Below are 21,518 nucleotides of genomic sequence, written 5' to 3'. Positions count from 1 at the left end.
CACTTAGGCTCCAAACTGTATCAAACAAACAGTGTTTGCAGTGTGATAATGAAGAGAAATGCATTGATACATTTGCAAAATCATCCCAAAATAATGCCTGTGCTTCTAATTAGACACGTGGATTTACTTCACTGTTTCAGGGAATTTTGTTTTTTTGTCCACTCCTTTTATATAAATACACAATCTTTATTTGTCTGCGTCTCTCTCACAAATGCACTCAGGCGCATATGGTGCGTGAGTCAACCTCCCACCACCCAGTTAGACTGACGTCTCATGCCAAACAGAGCAGCTGCTTGACAAATATGATGATGAGATCCGGCTGCAGGAAAAATTTCTGCTTCCTCTTGCATTACTAGTTAGTAAAACCCTAAAAGGTCAGGACTTGAAATGAGACCAGTGGTATTACTCACTTGTGTGTGTGTGTGTGTGTGTGTGTGTGTGTGTGTGTGTGTGTGTGTGTGTGTGTGTGTGTGTAGATAAGAGGTCTATGCCAGCTGCAAAAGGCCAGGTGACGACATGTGAGAAAGCAAGGTTCAAAGCAGAAGCAGATGATAGTGAGACCTGGAGCGTGTGTGTGTGTGTGTGTGTGTGTGTGTGTGTGTCCCTCTGTAGTTCTTTGTGTAGGAGAATATGCCACCCAACCTCAGGCAGCACAAAGATATTCATTACAGTGGTGACTGCTAATCCATATGTTTGTACGGCAAGCAGTTCCCCATCACTCAATTGAGTTTCTCCTGCGAGGTCTGCCTCTGCCTCTGAATGGAAGCTGTCACCGGGGGAGGTGAAATGTGAGGGAGTGAATTTTAGTGCATTTTGTTTGTCAATTTTTACCAGCTTTCTGAGACAGCCAAAGTGCTTCCAAATGTCAGCTCTGTACTGCAGTATCAATATAATTAGCTCACCCGTGCCACATCTCTTCCTCTCATGTTATCCAAATCAATATCAGCAAGTTCTTGTCCCAGGATTCCTGACGTTAAAGCTGATTCTGTAGTTGTTGTTTCCATGCCTGTAACTGACTGGGGAAAAAGCCTTGAAAGGGTCATACTGAACATGAAGTGCTTCCAAAGACATTTTTAGACAGGTCAGGAACTAGAGGGGAAGACCACAGACTGTATATTAAAGAGAGAGGATATTATAAACATGTCTTAAATATCTTATTTTATCTCAAAAGAGCACATCACCCCTTGTGGTTGCTAGAGTTTCCAGAAGTAGAATAGGAACCACTCCCAGTTTGAATTTCAGAGACAGACACCTTCTCTGTTTTTAGGACTGGGCTTCAGACTTTCCTTCTTGACCTTTAGCCATCCCATGTTTATGCCCCTATAAGCTTGGGATGAATGAGCTACCTTCATGTTTCTGCCTGAGAGTTTCCCACTTGGGCAAACCCAGGCTGGCTATTCCGAGTGTTTAGGTATCAAGGTGATTCATCACCTTAACTATTAAACTTTGTTCAATAGTTGTTGAAGGCGATGAAAGCATTTCTAAATATCAAATGACTGATTATGTGATTGCATTTTTGTAAGTCCAGTTTTTGCCAAGTTACCTTCAGCAATTAAATTCATCAGTTTGGTCAGGAAAGGTTATTTCTGAGTGAAGAATAGCTGTGAAAAGAAACATTTTCTTTTTTATTCTAAAGTAGTGACAACTACACGTTGCTAAGCTACAAGGAGTAAAATGAAGGCCAGTCGTCATTTCAGAGATACACGGACACTCGGTGCTAGTGTTTGGAGAATCTTTAGTCTCATCCACAGCGAAGTTTGTGGATGACCTGCTGTCCATTCACGGCTGGCCAGAACAGGCTTTTAGACACATCTCCCTCCACAATGCAGCACCCAATCAGCACAAATGCGCCAAAAGCATACATGACAAAGGAGTGCGAACCACCCGACAATTAGCTAATTGAAAATGATCACAGGCTGGTAGAAGACAAAGTGGGCTTTTTATGCTCTATTGAAGCCCGCTTCAAATGCGGACACACATGAACGCTCATGCAAAAGCTTGCTTCTGCGGTGCTCTTTTTTTTTTCTGTTGCGGATACCCGAGCTGATGCCGAGTCTTCAGTTTTTAATTAGACAGTGGACAAAGCCTTTGATCTGACCTCTTTAATGTTCCCTCCTTGTTAATCAGTGTGATCCTACAAGCCTCTCACTAGCCTCATGGTGCATACTCGCAGCAGTTCACTCCTGACAGCGTGCCCTCTCTTTTGCTTCGCCAGGTGAAGTGTGACCAGTATTGGCCATCGCGAGGAACAGAGACCTATGGGATGATCCAGGTCACCATGTTGGACACTGTAGAGTTGGCAACGTACAGCGTCCGTACTTTCGCCCTCTACAAGGTAGAGTAGCCTTTTTCATTTGCAGTCTAAATGCAATTCCTCATTTTTCTGCAGACAGTTAAAGGCTATTATACATGAATAATTTTTCCATTATTGTAATTGTTTTTGTAACTTCCAACATTCATCTCTTTTTCTCTTAAGAAGCACTTTTTTCTCTCACTTTGATTCGTATACTTCAGTGCAGTGATGATGTGACTAATGGTTTGTCCTTTATTTCTCCTCTTCCATTTCTTTTTTCCATCACTTGCTTATAATTTCTAACATTATTATAATTCCTAATTAAATGCAAGTCTCTGGCTGGAACGATTAATTGGTTTCAATCAGAAATGGTGACAATGCCAAGAAACCCCTTCAGAGAAACCGCTGGGGCTCAGTTCCAAAATTATACATGTTATCTACACCTACACTTGCAGCATGATCATAGGCCTAAAAGTAGAGCGCTCTATGTACTGCTATCAAAGTTATGCGTTAACTTGAGACCTTAAAATAGTCAATCACATGTGCTTTTCAGACTTTACTGCAGATTTTACGTGAACGATGAAGAATGATGAATCACATGAAAAAAACAGCACGACCTTTACTTATTAAAGATGAAAATGTCTTACTTTAAAGGAGCCAGTTACACTTTACCATGCCAGGATCTCCCACTAGGCTTCCTGTTTTATTGACTAAACTGATTCACCCACAGAATGGCTCCAGTGAAAAGAGGGAGGTGAGACAGTTCCAGTTCATGGCCTGGCCAGACCACGGGGTGCCCGAGTATCCCACACCGATCCTGGCCTTCCTTCGGCGGGTAAAAGCCTGCAATCCTCCAGATGCAGGGCCCATGGTGGTCCACTGCAGGTGGGAACATGAAGAAACAAGCTGTGTTTTTAGTAGTGCATTAATCAAACAGAATAATAGATAAATACTAAAAAATGAAATACCATTAAAATATATTTAATGGAAGTACTTGTAACAACAGGAGTTATGAATCTGCTCTGTAAAGGACATCATTTGCAACAGAGATGATAAAATGTTGTTCTTGTGGACACTGATATTAATTTGCAAATTAATGATATATTAATTTGCCCCAGTAATTTGTTACTGTTAGCAGGTGTAAAACAACTAACCCCGGATGATAAGATGCTGAGTTTTCAGCTGTCAAGTGTAGAGAGAACATTAAAGAACCGGGAATCTTACTATACTCTACAGTCCTCCTGATTGCATGTTTGTTTTTTGTGTTAATGATGTCTTTCCACCGCATGATGATCGTCTGTACAAACAGGAAAACATATTAATTTTTCCGTTTCTCTCCATCAGTGCGGGCGTGGGCAGGACTGGCTGCTTCATTGTGATTGATGCCATGCTGGAGCGCATGAAGCACGAGAAATCTGTAGACATATACGGCCATGTGACGTGCATGCGTGCCCAGAGGAACTATATGGTCCAGACTGAGGACCAGTACATCTTTATTCATGAAGCCCTACTGGAGGCCGCTACCTGCGGCAACACCGAGGTGCCAGCCCGCAACCTTTACGCCCACATCCAGAAACTCACCCAGCCCGCACCTGGAGAGACGGTCACCGCTATGGAGCTGGAGTTCAAGGTGATTGACGCACACACATCAAATAAATTTCTTTCATAATTACATAAGCATATTTAACTGTAATCTTAAAGAACAACTTTCACTGATCAAGAGTGTGTAAAAGTCAATGGATTGCTGCACAGGAAGTGGTAATAAATAACAAAAGTTACAAAATAAAGTTACCATTCTCCCTGTTTTTCCTCACATTAACAAAACCTGTTTGCTTTGCTACTTTTATAGTGGAATCTTGTCAAAGGTGCAACAGATTGCAGCTGCAAAATCTGTGTCGGTGTCACAAATAATTAATTCACCCAATCGGCCACTGCACAAGTATTCTTTTTTTTTTTCTTTTTTTTGAATCAGTGACATCAGCGCTGAGACATCACAGCCGTTTGCACGGCAGCATCACTGCATACAGACCAACACATGTTTCAGGGACAAATGTACAAGAACAAGCGCACATAAACACCAACACGTGAGCACACATACACATGGAGAGTTACAAAATGACTGACACTCACACATACACACAGCTGGTGCTCAAGGTCGCAGTCACACGCGCACACCTTCTGTCAATAGCCATTGACTGTGATGTTATTACGCACTCTCCTCCCAGCGCGGCTCTGCCATTAGCCCTCTTATGACCATGATCCATTCTGTTTGAAGTGATAATAGCATCTACACTCCTGCCAACAACAGAGAATGAAAGAGTGAGAGAATGATTGTGGCGTACGTGGGGGCCACAGCCTCCATGCCCACACAGTCTGGCCACATCGCACGCGCACGTGCACAAATTCTCCTGGAGTACGATAACTGGGCATACACGCTCCTGTGCTGTCCATCTGTGCTCTGTCCACTGCCAGCACTGAGCATGTCACGCCTACAGTCCTTCAAGCAAGCTCTGGGACGCTATGGGAGACAGTCTACTGCAGACAGCAGATTTCTGAATCAGACCATCTCTAGTTAGGAGTAAACTTTTGTTATGCTTTTTCCTTAAAGTGGTTAATGCTCATAGTAAATGTGGCGAGTTGTGCTTCAGACTCCTGTAAACAGTTTTCTTTTTAACTCTTGCTACTCTGTAATGTCAAAGAGAGCAGATATCCCTATTATGATCATCTTAAACACACAATTCTGGCTGCGAGCAATGTAACCCTGCCCACCTGCTCTTTAAACCTTTTACTTGGTAGGGGTATCCAATCAAAAGAAACTATGGATAGAGAGGCATCCTTGTTTATTTACTTGACTGATTTTTTTTCTCTCTATCTCTTTCCCTGCCTGGTTTCTTCCCACCGTTTCTTAAACAGAGACTGGCCAACTCCAAAGCCCACACGTCACGCTTCATCAGCGCCAACTTGCCCTGCAACAAGTTCAAGAACCGCTTGGTGAACATCATGCCTTTCGAATCCACGCGTGTCTGCCTGCAGCCTATCCGAGGTGTCGAGGGCTCAGACTATATCAACGCCAGCTGCATCGATGGCTACAGGTCAGTAAAGGACTTCATCTTCGAGATCTGAGCGGCTGTGAATTTAAATAGCTGATCTTGCGCTTGCTGTAAAAGGCGAGTGTGGCGTTATTGTGTTTTTCTGTCAACAAATCCAAACCAGCTAAGCACCACTCATCCACTAACTTCACTACAAATACTGCAGTGTCTTTGACTCACATTTCCAAGCCTGTTTGTTCCTACTGCAAAAGCAAATTGTATTAAAACAAAAAAGCCTTGTTTCAAACATTACTTTAAGGAAAACTAACAGGATTAAGTGGAGAATTTATGGGGTAATTTATTCAGATACTGTTGGTATCCCCAAATACAAACAGCACCAAGTAATAGAAGAGTTTCCCACGCTGTCTTTGAAGTGTCCTTATGAGTGTTTCCCAAAATTCACCACCATCATCTGCACATCACCATCCCTGTTTATTGTCTGTAGTAGACAGGCTGTGTGTAGGCTTTCACTGCTTGTTCATACTGCTAGTTTGGACAGCCCTGTATGGCTTAGGCATATTAGGGCCACTTAGAATATTGGGCTGTCACACGGTGTGCCACCAACCTTCTGTCTGTGTGTGTGAGAGGGGAGGGGGTGACGATGGGAAATCGTGAGGGACATACAGAGTGACACAATAGGAATGCCATAAATTATATATGCTGGAATAAATAACAAGTTAATCAACTTATTGTAGGGTGTCTTCCTCTCTTGTGCCCCCCCCCCCCCCCCCTTGGCCCCCCTTGTTGGCGCCCCTGCCTGTATGTGGGATTGGCTCTAAATAAACTACAATTTGAATGCTAATCGTAATTAAGAAACATTTCAACGGTTGATGTGTTTTTAACAGTTTTTAGACAAAAACAAATTATGTAATGCATTAAAAAAATGAACTGTATCAGGCTTCGGCAACAGATGCAAAACTAGTGCAATTAAGAAATTGTTGGTTTTGTTTCTGTCAGTGGATTCATAAACATTAAGAGAGTACAAAATAACACCAGGCAAACCATTTGTGGTTGTTTGAGGGTGTTCACATCTAATTTGTGGTAACAGTAAAAGGCTTTTAGACCCTTTTTATACACAGGGTCAGACTGAAGGCAGAAAATGAAGATGAATGCTGTACAGAGCTGGCAGAGCATCACCAGGGAAGTGTCTGCCAATGTTAATGAGTACTAGAAATCAGGCAGACATTGATAGAGCGGGACTTGCAAGCAAATATTAAATACAATAATTACTTTTTTGTTAACCTTTCTAGTTAGCCTCTGTCTCCTGACTTGGAAGTTTTCATTCCTGTATGATTCATCCAGCGTGGATGTAAACACCCTTCTGCAGCCATGCTCCAATTCAGTGTCCTGGAGTCCCGGCTTAAAACAGCAAAGCAATGCATCGCTATGCTGATACTTTTCTGACTATACTGCATGTAGCAGGCCTGCAGCCTCCTTTCTCTTTTTTTTGGCATCACCAATTGTTACAGGTGTAAAGAATACCATAGGAAGGCACAATGGAGTGGATAAAACGTATGGGAGGGGATTAGAAGATGAGGCAGCAGTGGGCAGTTTCAGCTATAAGAATTACTCCCGGCTATGTCAATGTGACTTTCATTCAGTAAGCCACTGCTGCCTTTATATTGAGGCTTCTGCTGCTGTCCCTGTGAGCTCTGTGAGTCCAAATTGCTTCCTAGAGGAAGGAAGATGAAAAGGTGCCTCTCTGTTTTATATCTATACAAGCATGGGCAGAGATGGCTCCTCTGTGGTGGAAGTAAAGCGGATAGAGTCAGGTAGCATGAAATGTCATTTAGTCCATATGGGGGCCATGACCAAGACAACACCTCAACTCCCACCTCCCAAATCCCCCTCCCCCGCCCCCATCTTCAGTCCTGTTATTAATGAGAAGGTGCTCCGCAGAGGCAGACCCTCCATTGTTGCTGTGTAAATGGCATAATTGCAGCAAGAGAGTATTGTAATGAAGTGCGATTTCTAAAACCCTCCCTGCCTTTTTCTTCTCTCTTTTCTATTTTCCCCGCCCGTCTCTGTCTTTTTCCTTCTTTATTTTTACCCCTTTCTATCTGTGTCTCTCTCTGCTCTCCTCCCTAATCTGTCTCCTTTGCACTTCTTTCCCCCTCTCCCTGTCTCTCTCTATCTCCTCCCACCCTTTTCTCCCACTCGCCATCTTAATTTTTCCATCCAAACACCATGGCAGAGACAGACATCCGGGTGGGGACCTGTTGTGTGCACCAGCGGCACTGTGTAATTAAGCTGCTTTTAAACGCGGGCATAAATAAAAACTAAACAGGGGCCTCCAGTGCCCTTCACCCCAGCGCCTTCAAGAAAAGCCAATAATATGCTAAGCTAATGAGAGGCGAGCCATTGATTCCAGCTATGCTATCAGGGGCGCAAGCCCTGGATATGCTCCGATGCGGGCTGGAGTTTTAGCATTGTAATGAGGTTGAAATGAAACACTATGTCCTGAAGCACTGCAGTCATGTGGGATGATGCAGAGAGTGCTTTGTGCTGTTTGGCTGTGCACTCATTGGGACACTGTGCAGCGAAGTTGTTATTGTGTGATACACTTTGAATTGTTTTTGTTTTGGTTAGGGGCCATTTTATGGGAGGGTTAGAGGGGTCCACCCTATCAATTTAAATTTTAGTATTCATCCCCTGCTTAGCTCTGCTTTTTCTTTGCTTCCCTTTCTTCCTCTGCTGCTCTCAAATCCCCCTTTCCTGCTTTCTCATTTTCTTCCTTTTCCTCTCCCCCTGCCTCCTCTCTTCTGTTCTCTTCCCTCCACCCTCCTCGTCCTCGGCAGCGAGTCCTACATTGCACTCTGATGACCAGCTGGAGAGAGCAGCGTTCGCTCTTTCATCTCATCTCAACATTCTCTCAGTGCTTTGCACATCTCTGCTGTATAGTTTGCGCTTTCTTCCCCCCCGTTTTCGTCTTTTTAATTTGATTCCTCACTCTTTTCGCCTCCCCCTCTCTGTATGTCATCTCTTCTCCCCCAATCTGTTGTTTCTGTGTTTGTGTGAGCGAGGCCCAGAGTACATTCTAATCTCCCAGTTCCACATTAGCGCTTTGCCTGCAGCACCTTCATTAGCTGTTCAGCCATGGCTCAGCGTGCGTGTGTCTGCATGTGAATATACTTGCAGAACTTTTGCACCCAAAAATGCCTACACCTGGATGCCAGTTTGCATGTGTTGCAAACATGTGAGAGTGTGTGCGCACATGCATTCTTCTGCTTGGGTTTGTGTGTTGGATTACTCAGAGACTGCTCTCTGTTGATCGGCGCACTGCTGCCACCTGCTGTTTGACAAAACAAACTGCTCAGCTGGACCAAAGTCACGTAGGACACCAGCACAGCTCTGGCACCTCAGTGGATGAGCTCATCTCTCGTTTTGTGAGCATATCAAGTGCTGCCTCTCTCTCTCTCTAAGTCTGTGTTTCAAAGAGGAAAGAGGGGGTCAGAGGATCTACAGGCTTGGATTACTCAAGAATGAGGATAGCTGCCATCAATTATTTACCATGTACAGTAAATATGCAGGAAATGTCTTGTTGACATTGTCACACTTTCAGCGTATACAAAGCCTGCAAACAGGATCTGAACTACCCAGCTAAACAGCTTCAAGCTGCTTTTGTTTACCTTTACTAAATATCACATTGTGTGTATACTGTAAATGTGTATATACTGTAAATGTCATGCAAATGTGTTGGGTTTTTGTTTTTCTGCCCTTTAAGTTTTATTTCAATAAGTTCATGTCTGAGTATTCAAGGACTTTGTAAGACGTAATTTTCTGGAAGCACAGTGGGAATAATTCCTTTGCTAACCACTCTGCAGCCACAGCTCTTCTTTAATCATTTAATCCTTTCTGGTTATTGCTTTGGGATGTGCTTCTTAATGCCAGTTGTAAAAGCACCATAAAATTTATAATTATTATGTGTGATCTTTACTCTTCGCCTCCTCTGTGTGAATTTGCATCTTCAGACAGCAGAAAGCCTACCTGGCCACCCAGGGCCCGCTGGCTGAAACCACTGAAGACTTCTGGAGGATGCTGTGGGAGCACAACTCCACCATTGTTGTCATGCTCACCAAGCTACGAGAGATGGGACGGGTAAGACGCGAGCGCAGACTAAAAATGACATGACAGTGTCTATACGTGGGCATTGTGAGCTAGTTTCTTCTTTCAAGGGTTGAACTCCAAATTGTCTAACGCCGTCACTACTTTTGAGACTTAGATTTTAGTTTTAGGATGCGCATCCTCTCTTTGAATTATATGCCTGCGAAGTATAGACTGTAAAGCTGCACTCAGGGAACACTTAGCATAACACAAAGGCTGGATACGGGGGCAAACCGCAAGTCAGGCTCCATCATGGCATACCGCTCGTTAGCCGCCCCCTCAAAGAGGTACTGTTAGACTGTTTTGGAGGTTTTTTTGTTTCTTAACCTTTAAACAGTGCGAAGTTGGTTCTTTTCAGTTGTAACGACAAGTTAAAATAACCAAGTGTTGGCTCCAAATTTTAAGGGCACAGCATAAAAATCATATTGTCTAAACTTCACTTTCAGCGAAATGGCGAATGAATCTCTCAGATCATCAGTCACATTCCTTACAGGGAAAAAAAAATGGGACACTCATCTTGGCAGCAATTTGATTAAATCCATAATATCTTACTGTGAGCTGTTCTGTGATTATGCAGGTGATTCTGACAGCACTCAACTGCATTTTACAGCTTTTATCACCCTCTCAGCTGTAATCACAGCTGATGAAAAAAGCTCTCATGCAAATCATCGCTGTAGTTAAGAACACAAACAAATTATGTAAATATTTTGCCACCTAAGATGAATCAGGTAATATTTCAGAACCACAGATTAGTCTATCAGGATTTTCTTTTGTAAGCAGAGCTGTTCTCATGACTCCAAGTGATTAATGACGTACAGTAACCCGTCCTAAAAACACAAATAACAAATCGGAGCAGTCATTTTTCCCCTAATGGAGAAAGGTTGTTTAAATTTAAGAGCTGAAAGTTTCTTCCTTCTCTTTTTCTCTTGTAGGAGAAGTGTCATCAGTACTGGCCAGCAGAGCGGTCAGCCAGGTACCAGTACTTTGTGGTGGATCCGATGGCTGAGTACAACATGCCTCAGTACATCCTCAGAGAGTTCAAAGTCACAGATGCCAGGGTGAGTTCACTCTGTGTGTGAAACTCTGCAGATGTGCCCATGTGTGTGTGTGGACTCGAATATGTCTACGCACATGTCTTCAAGGCAGTGGAGGTGGGGAGGTTCATTGGCATTTTCCACAAATACAGCCGTCCAACCAAAAATCCATCTTAATTTTAGGTTTTCATCCAAACGCTGACATTCACGCTAAGTGTTAAGAATTATACCGACTGTAATTTCAAGGTAGAGATGATCAGAACGCGCTCTGTGTTATTTTTCCTGACAGGCTGACATCAAGTGAATGCGCCATCAAACATTTTCACCCGGATTTAGCATCAGCGTGCTTGTGCTATGAATCGTGTGCGTTTTTTGTGCTTCTAGATGTGAGCGTGTGTTGTATGTGCGCGTGCACGCCGGTGCATGTGTGTTTCACGATCGCTGTGAAAATACATGAAAAGCATAGCCTTCAATCCCTGAGGGCCAGTACTGCAACTCCCTGTGATGCAGTAGTTTCAATGAGCTATAAATATACTTTACTGTCATCTGAAGGCTCCCAGCACAGCAACACTCTAATCCCACATCCACTCTTTCTTTTATATGGGTGTGTGTGTGTGTGTGTGTATATAAATATATGTTCCTCTCTGCAGTTTGCAGACCTGAATATTTGTCTATATGTATGTTTTTGCTTTGTGAGCGACATTTTATGGTCCCTTCTGCAATCCTGTCTAAACAAAGGTTGAACAAATTATATGTTTAGAAATGTGCTCATTTACTCCGCATAATTCTGACACTACGCTGCCACAAATCTGTCACTGTGATCGAGGTGGTCAGCTTTATTCATACTACGTCTGAGGTAGATATTTGATTATCAGACGGCTGCAGTGACAGCCAACAGGATACTCTCAACCTCAACATGAAACCCTCTGCTGGGTTGTTGTTTATTTTTCCCCCCTTTTGAGTTCAAAGCACAGCGAGATCTGTGAAGCGCCCACTCCAGAGTACAGCAGAGAGCTATCGGGTCTCTCTTTTAAATGAAACTTCTCTCTGAAGCTCCATATCTGCTCCCCCCTCAGGATGGCCAGTCCAGAACAATCCGCCAGTTCCAGTTCACCGACTGGCCAGAGCAAGGAGTGCCAAAAACTGGAGAAGGCTTCATAGATTTCATTGGACAAGTGCACAAAACCAAGGAACAGTTTGGACAGGACGGACCAATCACTGTACATTGCAGGTGAGGAGAACGACTGCGTTGGGCTCTGCTCCCACCACGATTTAAATTTCTGCATATTTAGAATATTTAGAGAGCAGGTGTAGTAATACTGTCTGTGTGTGTGTGTGTGTGTGTGTGTGTGTGTGTGTGTGTGTGTGTGTGTGTGTGTGTGTGTGTGTTTGCTAGTGCCGGGGTGGGCAGGACCGGAGTCTTCATCACCCTCAGCATCGTGCTAGAGAGGATGAGGTACGAAGGTGTGGTTGACCTCTTCCAGACAGTAAAGACGCTTCGCACCCAGCGGCCCGCCATGGTGCAGACAGAGGTAAGGGCGATGTACTGATCAGGCGATTGTTCCCGCAGTGACAGGACGGCGTTTGAAAGTCAGCGTTGTATATTTCTCTGATTTAAACTCTGTGCAATCTGAAGTGTCCCTTTTCATTTTGGTGCCATAAAAGCAAAGACTTACTGACAAATCCTCCTTTAATCAAAAAAAAAAGGTTGTTGGGAGGAGGGGGGGGTAAGAAATCCCACAGCAAATTCAACTAATGCTATCAAAGCAGCCCTGCGTCAGATTCTCTTCAAGTGAAGAAATCGTAAATACGTTACATTACATAACAAAGGATATTAGAGGGAAAAAGACATGATGTGAATTCAAATGAGTTCATAAACCTTTTAAGGTTTATGATATAAAAATGTCTTTTTAAGATATAAAAAGAAAAGGAAAAACATTGTAGCGCCTCTAGTGTAAATACTCGAAAGTACTACAGCTAGTTTTGAGAAAACCTCTGGCCTGCTTTTTAAAGCTTTGTTTAGAAGAAACCTTAATAAATGCAGATTACAAGAAATGCTGCTCTAAACGAAGTTAATGAATATTTTGTTGGCTGGACGAGACCAGTCATTATATTTAACAGCAGGAAGTTCGATGACAACTTTCTCACAGTCTTCTTCCTTCTTCTCTACAGGACCAGTACCAGCTGTGCTACAGGGCAGCACTGGAGTACCTGGGGAGCTTTGACCACTATGCAACGTAACCACTCCCACCGAGCACCTTCCCCGGTCAGACCTCTCAGGAGTGTGCCAAGTGTCCCATCTCAGCCGCCATCCAATCACTTGATCCCCCCCAGTCCCCGCCCCCACCCCGCTACAAACCCTGTCCCCTCGCAGCTACCGGAGGGGCGGAGAAAGGGATGAGCTTGCTGACCCGTTGACGGTTTTTATCCAATCACAGAGATACACGCCGAGTTAACCAACCACCTGAGATTTTTTTGCTTTAAAATAATAAAACATTACAGTGACTATTGACAACTATGACAACTCTTGTACAGACCCGACGGCGCAGACTGGCAGCTCGCCTCTCTGCTCTGCCGAAGCCAATCCTCCCTGATTGTCAAAGGCTACTGGTAGCACAAAGAGAGCATTTTCATTTTTTTGTTGTTGTTGTGTTTATGATTCATTTTGTCAAACGTTATTGTTTAGTATACATTTTTTGGGGGTTGTTTTTAATAATCGTTTTAATATCATGCATTTCTTCTGTCTTAAACTGCCCAGCAGCCTCGGGTATGCATTATTTTCATAATCATTTATAGGGTACTTTAGCAGAGGGGACATGTGTTTTTAACATGTTCCTAGGTACTAATACAGGAGGACCACTGTTCTCTGAGCTGCTCTCAGATGTTTTTTTTGTCACATCACATTGTTGTTTTTATCATTTTATGTGTCATAAACGTTGTTTTTGGTCTTACTCAGTTCAATAGCTCAAATTTTGCCTTTCCACTTGCCGTTTCAAGTGTACGGAAAAAAAAATCAACTGAGAAAATTGATTTCAGAGCACAGACTTGCTGTAGTTGTCTTGTAAACGTGGTAGCTAGCTAAAAACACAAGTGAAATATCTAACAAGAGACTAAATCAGAGTTGTACAGAAATGGAAAGCACATTATTTGTACGGTTTTTGGGTTGTTGTTTTTTTTTCTTTTTTCCTGTTTTGTTTTGGGTTGTTTTGTTGTTGTTTTTTTCATCAGAAGCCTATGGCATTGAGGCCTTCATACTCCACTGAGGAGAACTTACCTGAGGAAAGACAGACTTTTATACCCAAAGGGTAGGCGACAGAATATAAACTTCCGCTCTCTGAACATAGATGCTCTTCAAGTCCCTCCCATCTCCTCACTCACCATTAACCTCGGTTTGCTGGAGTGGAACCACGCAGACCGGACGGGAGCGGAAGTGGTTGATATGGGCTGAGGAGCAGAGCCATCAGCGTTGGTACCTGTACAGAATCAACCATTCCTACCAGAGGGAAAAAGACTCAGCCCTTTGGACTGATATTATTTTATACAGAAATAGAACTATAAATATATATATATATATATATATATATATAATTATGATTGATTATATATATGTACAATTACACATAGATATATACACAGCTTCAAAAGTATATTGTTAAAAAGGATAAATTCTGCTGATCTACCTAGAGACACCGCAGAGAGCCTGCTGTCCTAGCGTGTGTATTAATGGAAACACCCGTTGTATCTACTGTACTACCATAGTAACTTTGACAGCCGGTTGTTCGCCCGAATGAGGAAAAACAGCACAAAACCCCCCAACACACACCCCGACCCCATCGAATGGACGACTCCTCACTCGCCACGGGCATCGCACCGCTCAAGCACACAGCTTCTCCCACACAAACTGCAGGAGGGGAGCTTCAGATCCAGAAGGCCTAAGTGTGGTGGTGGTGGGAGGAATGGGAGGGAGTGGGGTGGGGGGACTTGAAAACGCTGGCAAAAAAAACAAATGTTCATTTTTACCTTGTGAATGCTTAGTGCTGTAGGGGTTCGATCTGTTGTACACAGTCTGTTTTCTATTTGTTGATAAAGAACTGGAATTTCAAAAGAAACTGTTGATGATAAAAAAAAAACCATTGATGTTAATAAAGTTACATAATTGGGTTTTTGTACAAAGACTGGCCTGTGATCCTTTGTTTCTTACTAAAAGTGAAAAGTTTACATCTTACAAGATGCTCTTTACCTCACGCTCAAAGAGACACCTGTGACCATGCCTGCTTATCGCCCACTGAGCATGTGGTCGCTCACAACTGTTTTGTGATGCATGGCTGCTATAGTTGCAGTTAATTGAGTTTCCTTTGTGTTGAGGTATTTCTAAAAGTGTGTTTGTGGAGTGGTGGGGAGAGTCTCTGACTTGTGAAAGATGCCAGCCCCTTTTTAGTTTTTAATCTTCCCCCACCCCTTTGGAAAGAAAAGTTTTCTCAATTTCTTAATCAGCTTCTGATTATACCTTTGTACACCGTCTAAGGCAAAATAAGCACAACTCAAGGCTTCCATAAGTGTTTAAATATGTGGTTCATTTCACATTAGAGAACGCTTGATTTGTTTTTCTTTGGTTTGAAGCAGAGGAGGGTTCTGGATTGAAGTGGGCGGGGCTGTGACATCCTTGCTTCTGTTGCTGTGGAGTGAACACCACCCGTATAAAAGCACATGAGCTCAAATTCAGACTTTTCATTTATACGTATAATGTCTTATCTTCCTCCTGTAAAATTTATTTTTTTTATGTATGTATATTTGGCTTTACATTTCAATGTGCCACATTTCACTGACTTTAACAGCTGCAGTGAAGTGCGAATGACAAAATGATCATTAGTAACTGTCCAAAGCCCATTTTAGTGATGACTAGCGAATAAATGTTATATAAGAGTAGTCATTCAGTGTTTAGCAAATTTTCACATTAACTCTGTGTATTGTTCGTCTGATTTGTAGCATAAACTGTTTATAAAAGTAGGACATGACCAGTAACTCCCTGAGAAGCCTCAACTCTAGCGTTTTAGCCATGACCACAAGGAACCCTGTTTAGCACCTTGGTTCACTCACAGACTGAAGCTGGTTATTAGTGCCAAATAATGTAAAATACTAGTACTTTACTCATAGAAACTTGAGAAACTTCTTGGACGTGCTGTTAGTAAAATGAGCTACATAGCGCAGGCCATGTTGTTTTAATTCCATGAAAACGGACCAACGCCTCAAACACAGTCGAGAGATTAATTTCACTGTCAAATTAGCAGAGGAGAGGGCTAGCACACAGCTACAGTCTCTGTTGGCATAAATATAAAAACTTTCAATCTTTAAAAAAGTGTAAACGTGAGTTTTTAAGGAGAAGACACACTGTTAGGTTTTTGACACTGTCCCCTTACAGCAACAAGGTCCTGGGTTTGAATCCAGCCTGGAGCCTTTCTCCCTGTGTCCGTATGACCTTCCTTGTGGGTACTCCAGCTTCCTCCTAACCCCATGCAATAACATGCATGGGGTTAGGTTACTTTGTGGTTCTAAACTGCCCATAGGTGTGTGTGAATAGTTGTCTATCTCTCTGTATTAACCCTGCGACAGACTGGTGACCTGTCCAGGGTGTACCCTGCATCTCACCCCTTGACAGCTGGGATGGGCTCCAGCACCCCTGCAACCCTGAATCGGATAAGCAGAAGAAAATGGAAAAACATGTTGAAATTAAAACTACTTTTGCTCAGAAGTTTGACATCCCAGCACGACAGTCAAGAGGGTTTGATTTCCCCGGGGGCTTTTGGAGGGAGCCTCAGGCGGCCAGTGGAGGAACTGCTGTTTACTGCTGGTTTGGAGTGCTCTGTTCAAATGGATCGTCACATTTTTCTATTGGCCTGTTTCTGTCCACCTTAACCGGTCTGATTGGGAATGATCAGCAATTGTTTACTTGTGCTTCAGTGTGGTAAAACCCTCTATTTATTCTGTCTAGAGCTCTGCATTTACCCTTTCCACCTTTACAAGTATTGTTTTCCTTCGTAGTGGAGGAAAAAACGAGCATCCATGTCACGAACAGGTCCTTCTGTTTGCAATCAGAGGTGCAACACATCTGAGTGTCAGTGATGATTCAAGATCACATTGATTCATCAGTGCCTGAAAGCTCAATTTGCTGCATACCTTGGAGGGATACAGGAAATGAGTCACTGAGGGAGTGATTTTTTTTTACCCAAGACCTAATAACAGTTTGGTGGTTGTTTGCTCCTGTTGTCATGGAAATGCTGCTGTCACTCGTATTTGAATAATGATGAGTTTTGATGAAGCGGTTGTTGAAGTATCAAATTTTTACACAGTGCAGACAATTTCAAGCTAACACTTTGTAATCTTAACACACGTGTGTATATCCAGTTTATATCCGTGTCAGCGGATGTGCTCGGAACACCCCGACATCTCCTTTTCCCCTCCTCACTAGAAGCCCACACGGACTGCTAAATCACCACTTGCTGATGCCTCATAACAATAAGATGGGGGGCCAGGGGGTGAGTGGAGCTGAAGAACAGCCTGCAAAGGGTTTTATATTTATAATTAATCAAGTTTGTTGACTAAAACATGGAAATAAACCATCTCGTGCGAGTGATGGATCTATTGTTGCTTTCAGCGTGTAGTAGCAGGCCCACGCTAAAAAGGATGAATGAGCTTAAGACAAAAGCACACGAGCATGGATTTAAAGGATCATTTTTGTTGCTGTTTGTAATGTGCTGCTGTATCTGTTTTGCTTTTTGAAAGTCAGACGGCATCATAATTTTCCTTTTGATTTGATTGTGCACTTTTAATTGCTTTAAATTCACATCTCTAATTATTTAAGTGCTGATAGTAATACTGATTAACTGCTGGTTTTTCTGTTGTGCACAGTGGCCCTTAATTGTAGCCCTGGTAATATTTTTTATAGCAACAAACAGTTTGTCCTCATGATGGGTTTTTTTTGTTTCATTTTGGGATTTCGTTTTGTTTGAGTTTTTTTGCTCTCTTTGTTTTTAAATGTGCTGTTGTTGCTGGTGGAAGTTAATTTTGTAATGTGGAATTTCAGCTATAGCATTTTACAAAATGTTGTTTTTTGATTCCTTAGAAACCAAATGAGGCTGTTGTGCTCATATGAACAGTTGCTTGATTCCGTGTTAGTTACAGCTGCCTTTAATTTCCAAGGAAATAGCAAAGACAACAGTTTATTGCTCTGCTATCACAATCCTTACGACACACCATGAGCGATCTGATTAGGTAAGGAAATCTAAAAATCTGAAATGTTTCTCTTGAAGTTGCTTGCTGATTATGAATCAATTGTCACAGATTTGATCAACTGCGCTTCCAAAGTGAAGATGACTGTGAAGGTGAGGTGCTGTGTTTGAAGATCAAAACCCATTTGGAGGAGCTCTTCTCTGACAGCCACCTGGCAGAGGACGGCTTCCTGCTCAAACATGTGCAGAAGAACAAGCAGGGTTTCGTCAGTCTCAAGCTTCTCACTTCTTTGAAAAAGGTACAAAACACAAAAAACATTTGGTGTGCTTTCTGTGGTGTTTACATTCCAGCAGTTTGAATGAAAACAATCCAGTAAAATACGAACAAAGCTGAGGTTGCCCGTGTTTGCCACAGATAAGGACCCTGACCAAAAACTGGTACATGACTCTGGTGGGAGCATTGTACTCAGACCTTCTGGAGGTGAATGATGAGTCCACCAAAGTGAGGCGCATAGAGCCGCTTCCCAAATGGCTGATGTGTTCCCCCACCAGCAAGCACCTCCTCGCTTGGAACTTTTCCGAGGAGCAAAGCAGTGACGACGGTGCAGCCCGAGGCCCGGAGCCCGCTGCGCTCTCAGAGAAAATGCTCCAAAAGTTCAGCATTTACGGCAGAGTTACTTCACTCCAGATTCTGCCACCTGGAAGGGAGCTTCCCGCAGACATGCAGTGCTACGGGAAACGTCACAAGGAGCTTGGCCAGCACTTATGTGCGGTGATCAAGTTTGACAGTTTGGAGACCGTTCGTAAGGCCTACAGTGCCCTGAAAGCAGAAGAGGAGAAGTCTAATGGGAAGGGCATGTGTGTTGTACCTATGGGATTCCAGTCAATGCATCATTTCACTGAAGACGAATCCCCAGAAGAAGCAAGCCAAATCCTTCCTGAGAAGGAGGAAAATCCACCTGAAATCCCAGAGAACTTAGTCCAGCAGGAGAATTCTTCACCCACTGCGTTTTTTGATGAACCTCCAGACACACATCAGCCAAATGCGTCCATGGATAACCCTGCACCGCTGAATGTTGACCTGATTTCCAGCAGCTGCAATGGCCAGTCCTTCCCTGGTTGGAATCATAGTGACAGTAGGATGACGTGGAACTCTGGAGACTGCGATAAAGAAATTTCCCAGAGCCCGTGGGTGCTCAAGCGTAAATTAGCGGCCCTTGAATTGAACCGCAAAGAGACCGGGCACCCGAACGCACCCAGCTCGATTCAGGGGGTAATACGTCAGCCCTTTGGCCCTGATGGCACCAGTGGTTTTCAGCTCAGAGTGAGGCACCGGGAACAGCTCGACCTCCCTTGGAAAAAGTGACATTAACAGATTTATTTAAAAAAATGTTTGAATTAAAAGCTGAGAAGCAAAAATATTTGCTTTGCAATAAACAGCAAACGCTCTCTAAATATTTGCATCTTGATTGTTAAGACCTTGTTCATTCGGGGTGGTGTGTAGTTATAAACTACTGACAAATGGGGGCAGCATTTAGCCATGTTCACACTTGTTCACACACACTGCAAACGCAGCATGTACATTGAAATCAGTAGATTTCAGGGTCTTTACCTTACAATACAAAGCACCTTGAATCCTTGTTATTGTGATTTGGTGCTATATAAATAAAACTAAATTGAATTGAATACATTTTAGCAGGAAGTTTAAAATTTTAACCCAAACTCAGGATTTTAAGGAATAAAAGTGTCTCAGAGTCTGTACACACCTCTTTTGAAACCTGAGTGGCCTCTGCACCTCTGGAGCCTCAGCCTGTCTGCTCACAACTGCAAATTGTATTGTATATTTGTTCTCTGGCAGGGATGAATTTACCTTTTTACCGCTTTCCTTAGACAGAAGGCTTGTCTTTCAACATGAAACACTCATAAAAGGCCCTCATTGTCTGAGTGCATCGTTTTCTGTTTAGATTTTGGTTCTCTAAAAAGCAGTTTTCCACTCGCCGAGATGACATTTGGCGAAAGGTTACTTGTCCAATCATCAAACCACGTCTTGTGCAAGACGTGCGTAGTAGCAACATTTGTGCCTTATTTCCAGCCTTTCTAATGACACCTCAACTGGAATGGTCTGTTTATAGTGTTACTGATTGAGGGCTTCCTTAAAATCTTGCCCAAAACTAAACAAAATGTGTTTCTTCACTTATCCACGCCTAGTGGAAAAGATTCAATCACAACGTGTATGGAATTTTATCATATTGAAATTGGAAACATGCTATGTTGCCCCCCCACCTCGAGTATTCTCATGTGTCAGACTGTCTTCGTGACTAATGTAATCGTAACTTTTTGAGCGAGACGTTTTCGTGTATACAGATCAAGCCTTTCACTCGTACTGTATCTGGCTTGTTTTAGCAATTAACAGCTGTTGGGTTTATACTGCAGCTGAGGCAGGTCTATGAAAACTTTACACATCTGTGAACAATATGTACAGAGTAGGCATGTTTCTGTCCGATGTTAGGAAATCTCTGTGTGCTGATAGCTCCTTTTTGAGGCTGGAAAAGCACAATATTCCCTGCTAGGTGGAAGTCATTATGTCTTTACATAGGCTGTTCAGGCCAGTTATTGAGATGTCTGTTAAATAAGTTAGTGTAATAATAATATTTTGCACCTGCCGACTGTAATGAAAAGACGCTTTTTTTTCCCCATTCTTCATTTGTTCTATTGCTTTTCTCCAAGTTGCTGAGGGTTGTGTTAAAATGCGTTGCCTTAACTTTTGGGCTAAAAGAAATATCTACCCCTTCAGGTCACTGTGATAACAACCTTACAATAATATCTGTTGATACACAAACGACACAAAGCTTTGGGCAAAGATTCCTTTGGTTTGTCCCACGCAACGATGAAGGAATTTTAAGTCTTAGAAATTTCACACTTGGCCACATCTCCGTCCCTCTAGTGGAGCTTTGATTTGTGTATAATTTGGCCCGAGGAAATCTGAATGACTCATGTTGTGAGAACGAGATATTTGTTAGCAAATAATTCGTTTCCTGTTGGTGTGCTGGCTTTATTACTGTGCTGCTTTATTTCCAGAAACGATTCTGGATCATACATCCTGTTTACCTGTAGGTTAATGCAACCCGCTCCACGACAGCACCTGTGAGGCTTCGCGTATCCCCCTCAGTTGTCTCCCGACTGATCGCCGTTTGTTTATACATCGCTGACCCCACACACCTGAAGCATTTCCCCCTGTGGATAGGGTATTTATTTAGATTACAGTGTGGAGCGCCTGATACCTTCCAAAAACACAACCATCTGCTCCTCATTTGCCACTCAAGGCTAAAATACTGTATTGGAGGGGATGCGGATGTGATCCTGAACAACAACATCAATGGGTTTATCTCCAGCCAGCTGTAGATTGGGTTATCATGAAATACCTCTGCTGTGATAATTCTGTTTACTCGGAGTTTATGTTGTCTTAGCTCCCTTTAAACCAATTGTGAACTTTCTTAATTCCCACTAAAAGATTGGAAGACACTCGTTTTAGCAGACCCCGCTAAACTGCACTGATCTGCCCATTTGAGGCTATTACCAATTGCCTGCTTAAGATGGCACGCTCTCTTGCGGCAGAAGGTAAATGTAAGCCTTTACTCAGGCCAAAGCATCCTTTAGTGCTTCTGGAGAGAGATTATCATGTCAGGAGTAATCCGACTCGGCCCACAAGCACAACTATGGAGGAGGAGGGGCATGAGTTGAAGGGGAAGGCACTCAGAGGCATCGGAGAAGC

At 43.0% G+C, this 21,518-nt stretch overlaps 2 protein-coding genes across 19 annotated transcripts in view; both read left to right on the top strand.

Annotated features, from left to right (window-relative positions):
- Window positions 1–14,695, top strand: part of LOC146367908 (receptor-type tyrosine-protein phosphatase F) — a 163,479-nt gene extending 148,784 nt beyond the window's left edge. For all 18 annotated transcript variants that reach the window (XM_084911452.1, XM_084911448.1, XM_084911457.1 and 15 more), the window contains 9 exons: window positions 2,216–2,335; window positions 3,024–3,178; window positions 3,638–3,923; window positions 5,207–5,385; window positions 9,354–9,480; window positions 10,419–10,544; window positions 11,597–11,751; window positions 11,917–12,052; window positions 12,693–14,695. In XM_084911452.1, the coding sequence (XP_084767578.1) occupies window positions 2,216–2,335; window positions 3,024–3,178; window positions 3,638–3,923; window positions 5,207–5,385; window positions 9,354–9,480; window positions 10,419–10,544; window positions 11,597–11,751; window positions 11,917–12,052; window positions 12,693–12,761 (1,353 nt within the window). In that variant the 3' untranslated portion in view covers window positions 12,762–14,695. The remainder of the gene's footprint in view (window positions 1–2,215; window positions 2,336–3,023; window positions 3,179–3,637; window positions 3,924–5,206; window positions 5,386–9,353; window positions 9,481–10,418; window positions 10,545–11,596; window positions 11,752–11,916; window positions 12,053–12,692) is intronic.
- A 114-nt stretch (window positions 14,696–14,809) lies between these two features.
- On the top strand, window positions 14,810–19,191 carry LOC146367907 (la-related protein 6-like). Its single transcript, XM_084911467.1, has 3 exons — window positions 14,810–17,789; window positions 17,859–18,045; window positions 18,162–19,191. Exons 1-3 carry the CDS (start codon window positions 17,773–17,775, stop codon window positions 19,110–19,112), a joined length of 1,155 nt encoding a protein of 384 aa, XP_084767593.1. The 5' UTR covers window positions 14,810–17,772; the 3' UTR covers window positions 19,113–19,191.
- Window positions 19,192–21,518: the final 2,327 nt, after the last annotated feature.

This window comes from Perissodus microlepis, chromosome 18 (assembly GCF_051167445.1).
Source record: "Perissodus microlepis isolate ML-2025 ecotype Zambia chromosome 18, ASM5116744v1, whole genome shotgun sequence".
NCBI classification, from domain to species: Eukaryota; Metazoa; Chordata; class Actinopteri; order Cichliformes; family Cichlidae; genus Perissodus; species Perissodus microlepis.
This window is presented reverse-complemented; position numbering and strand designations above follow the sequence as displayed.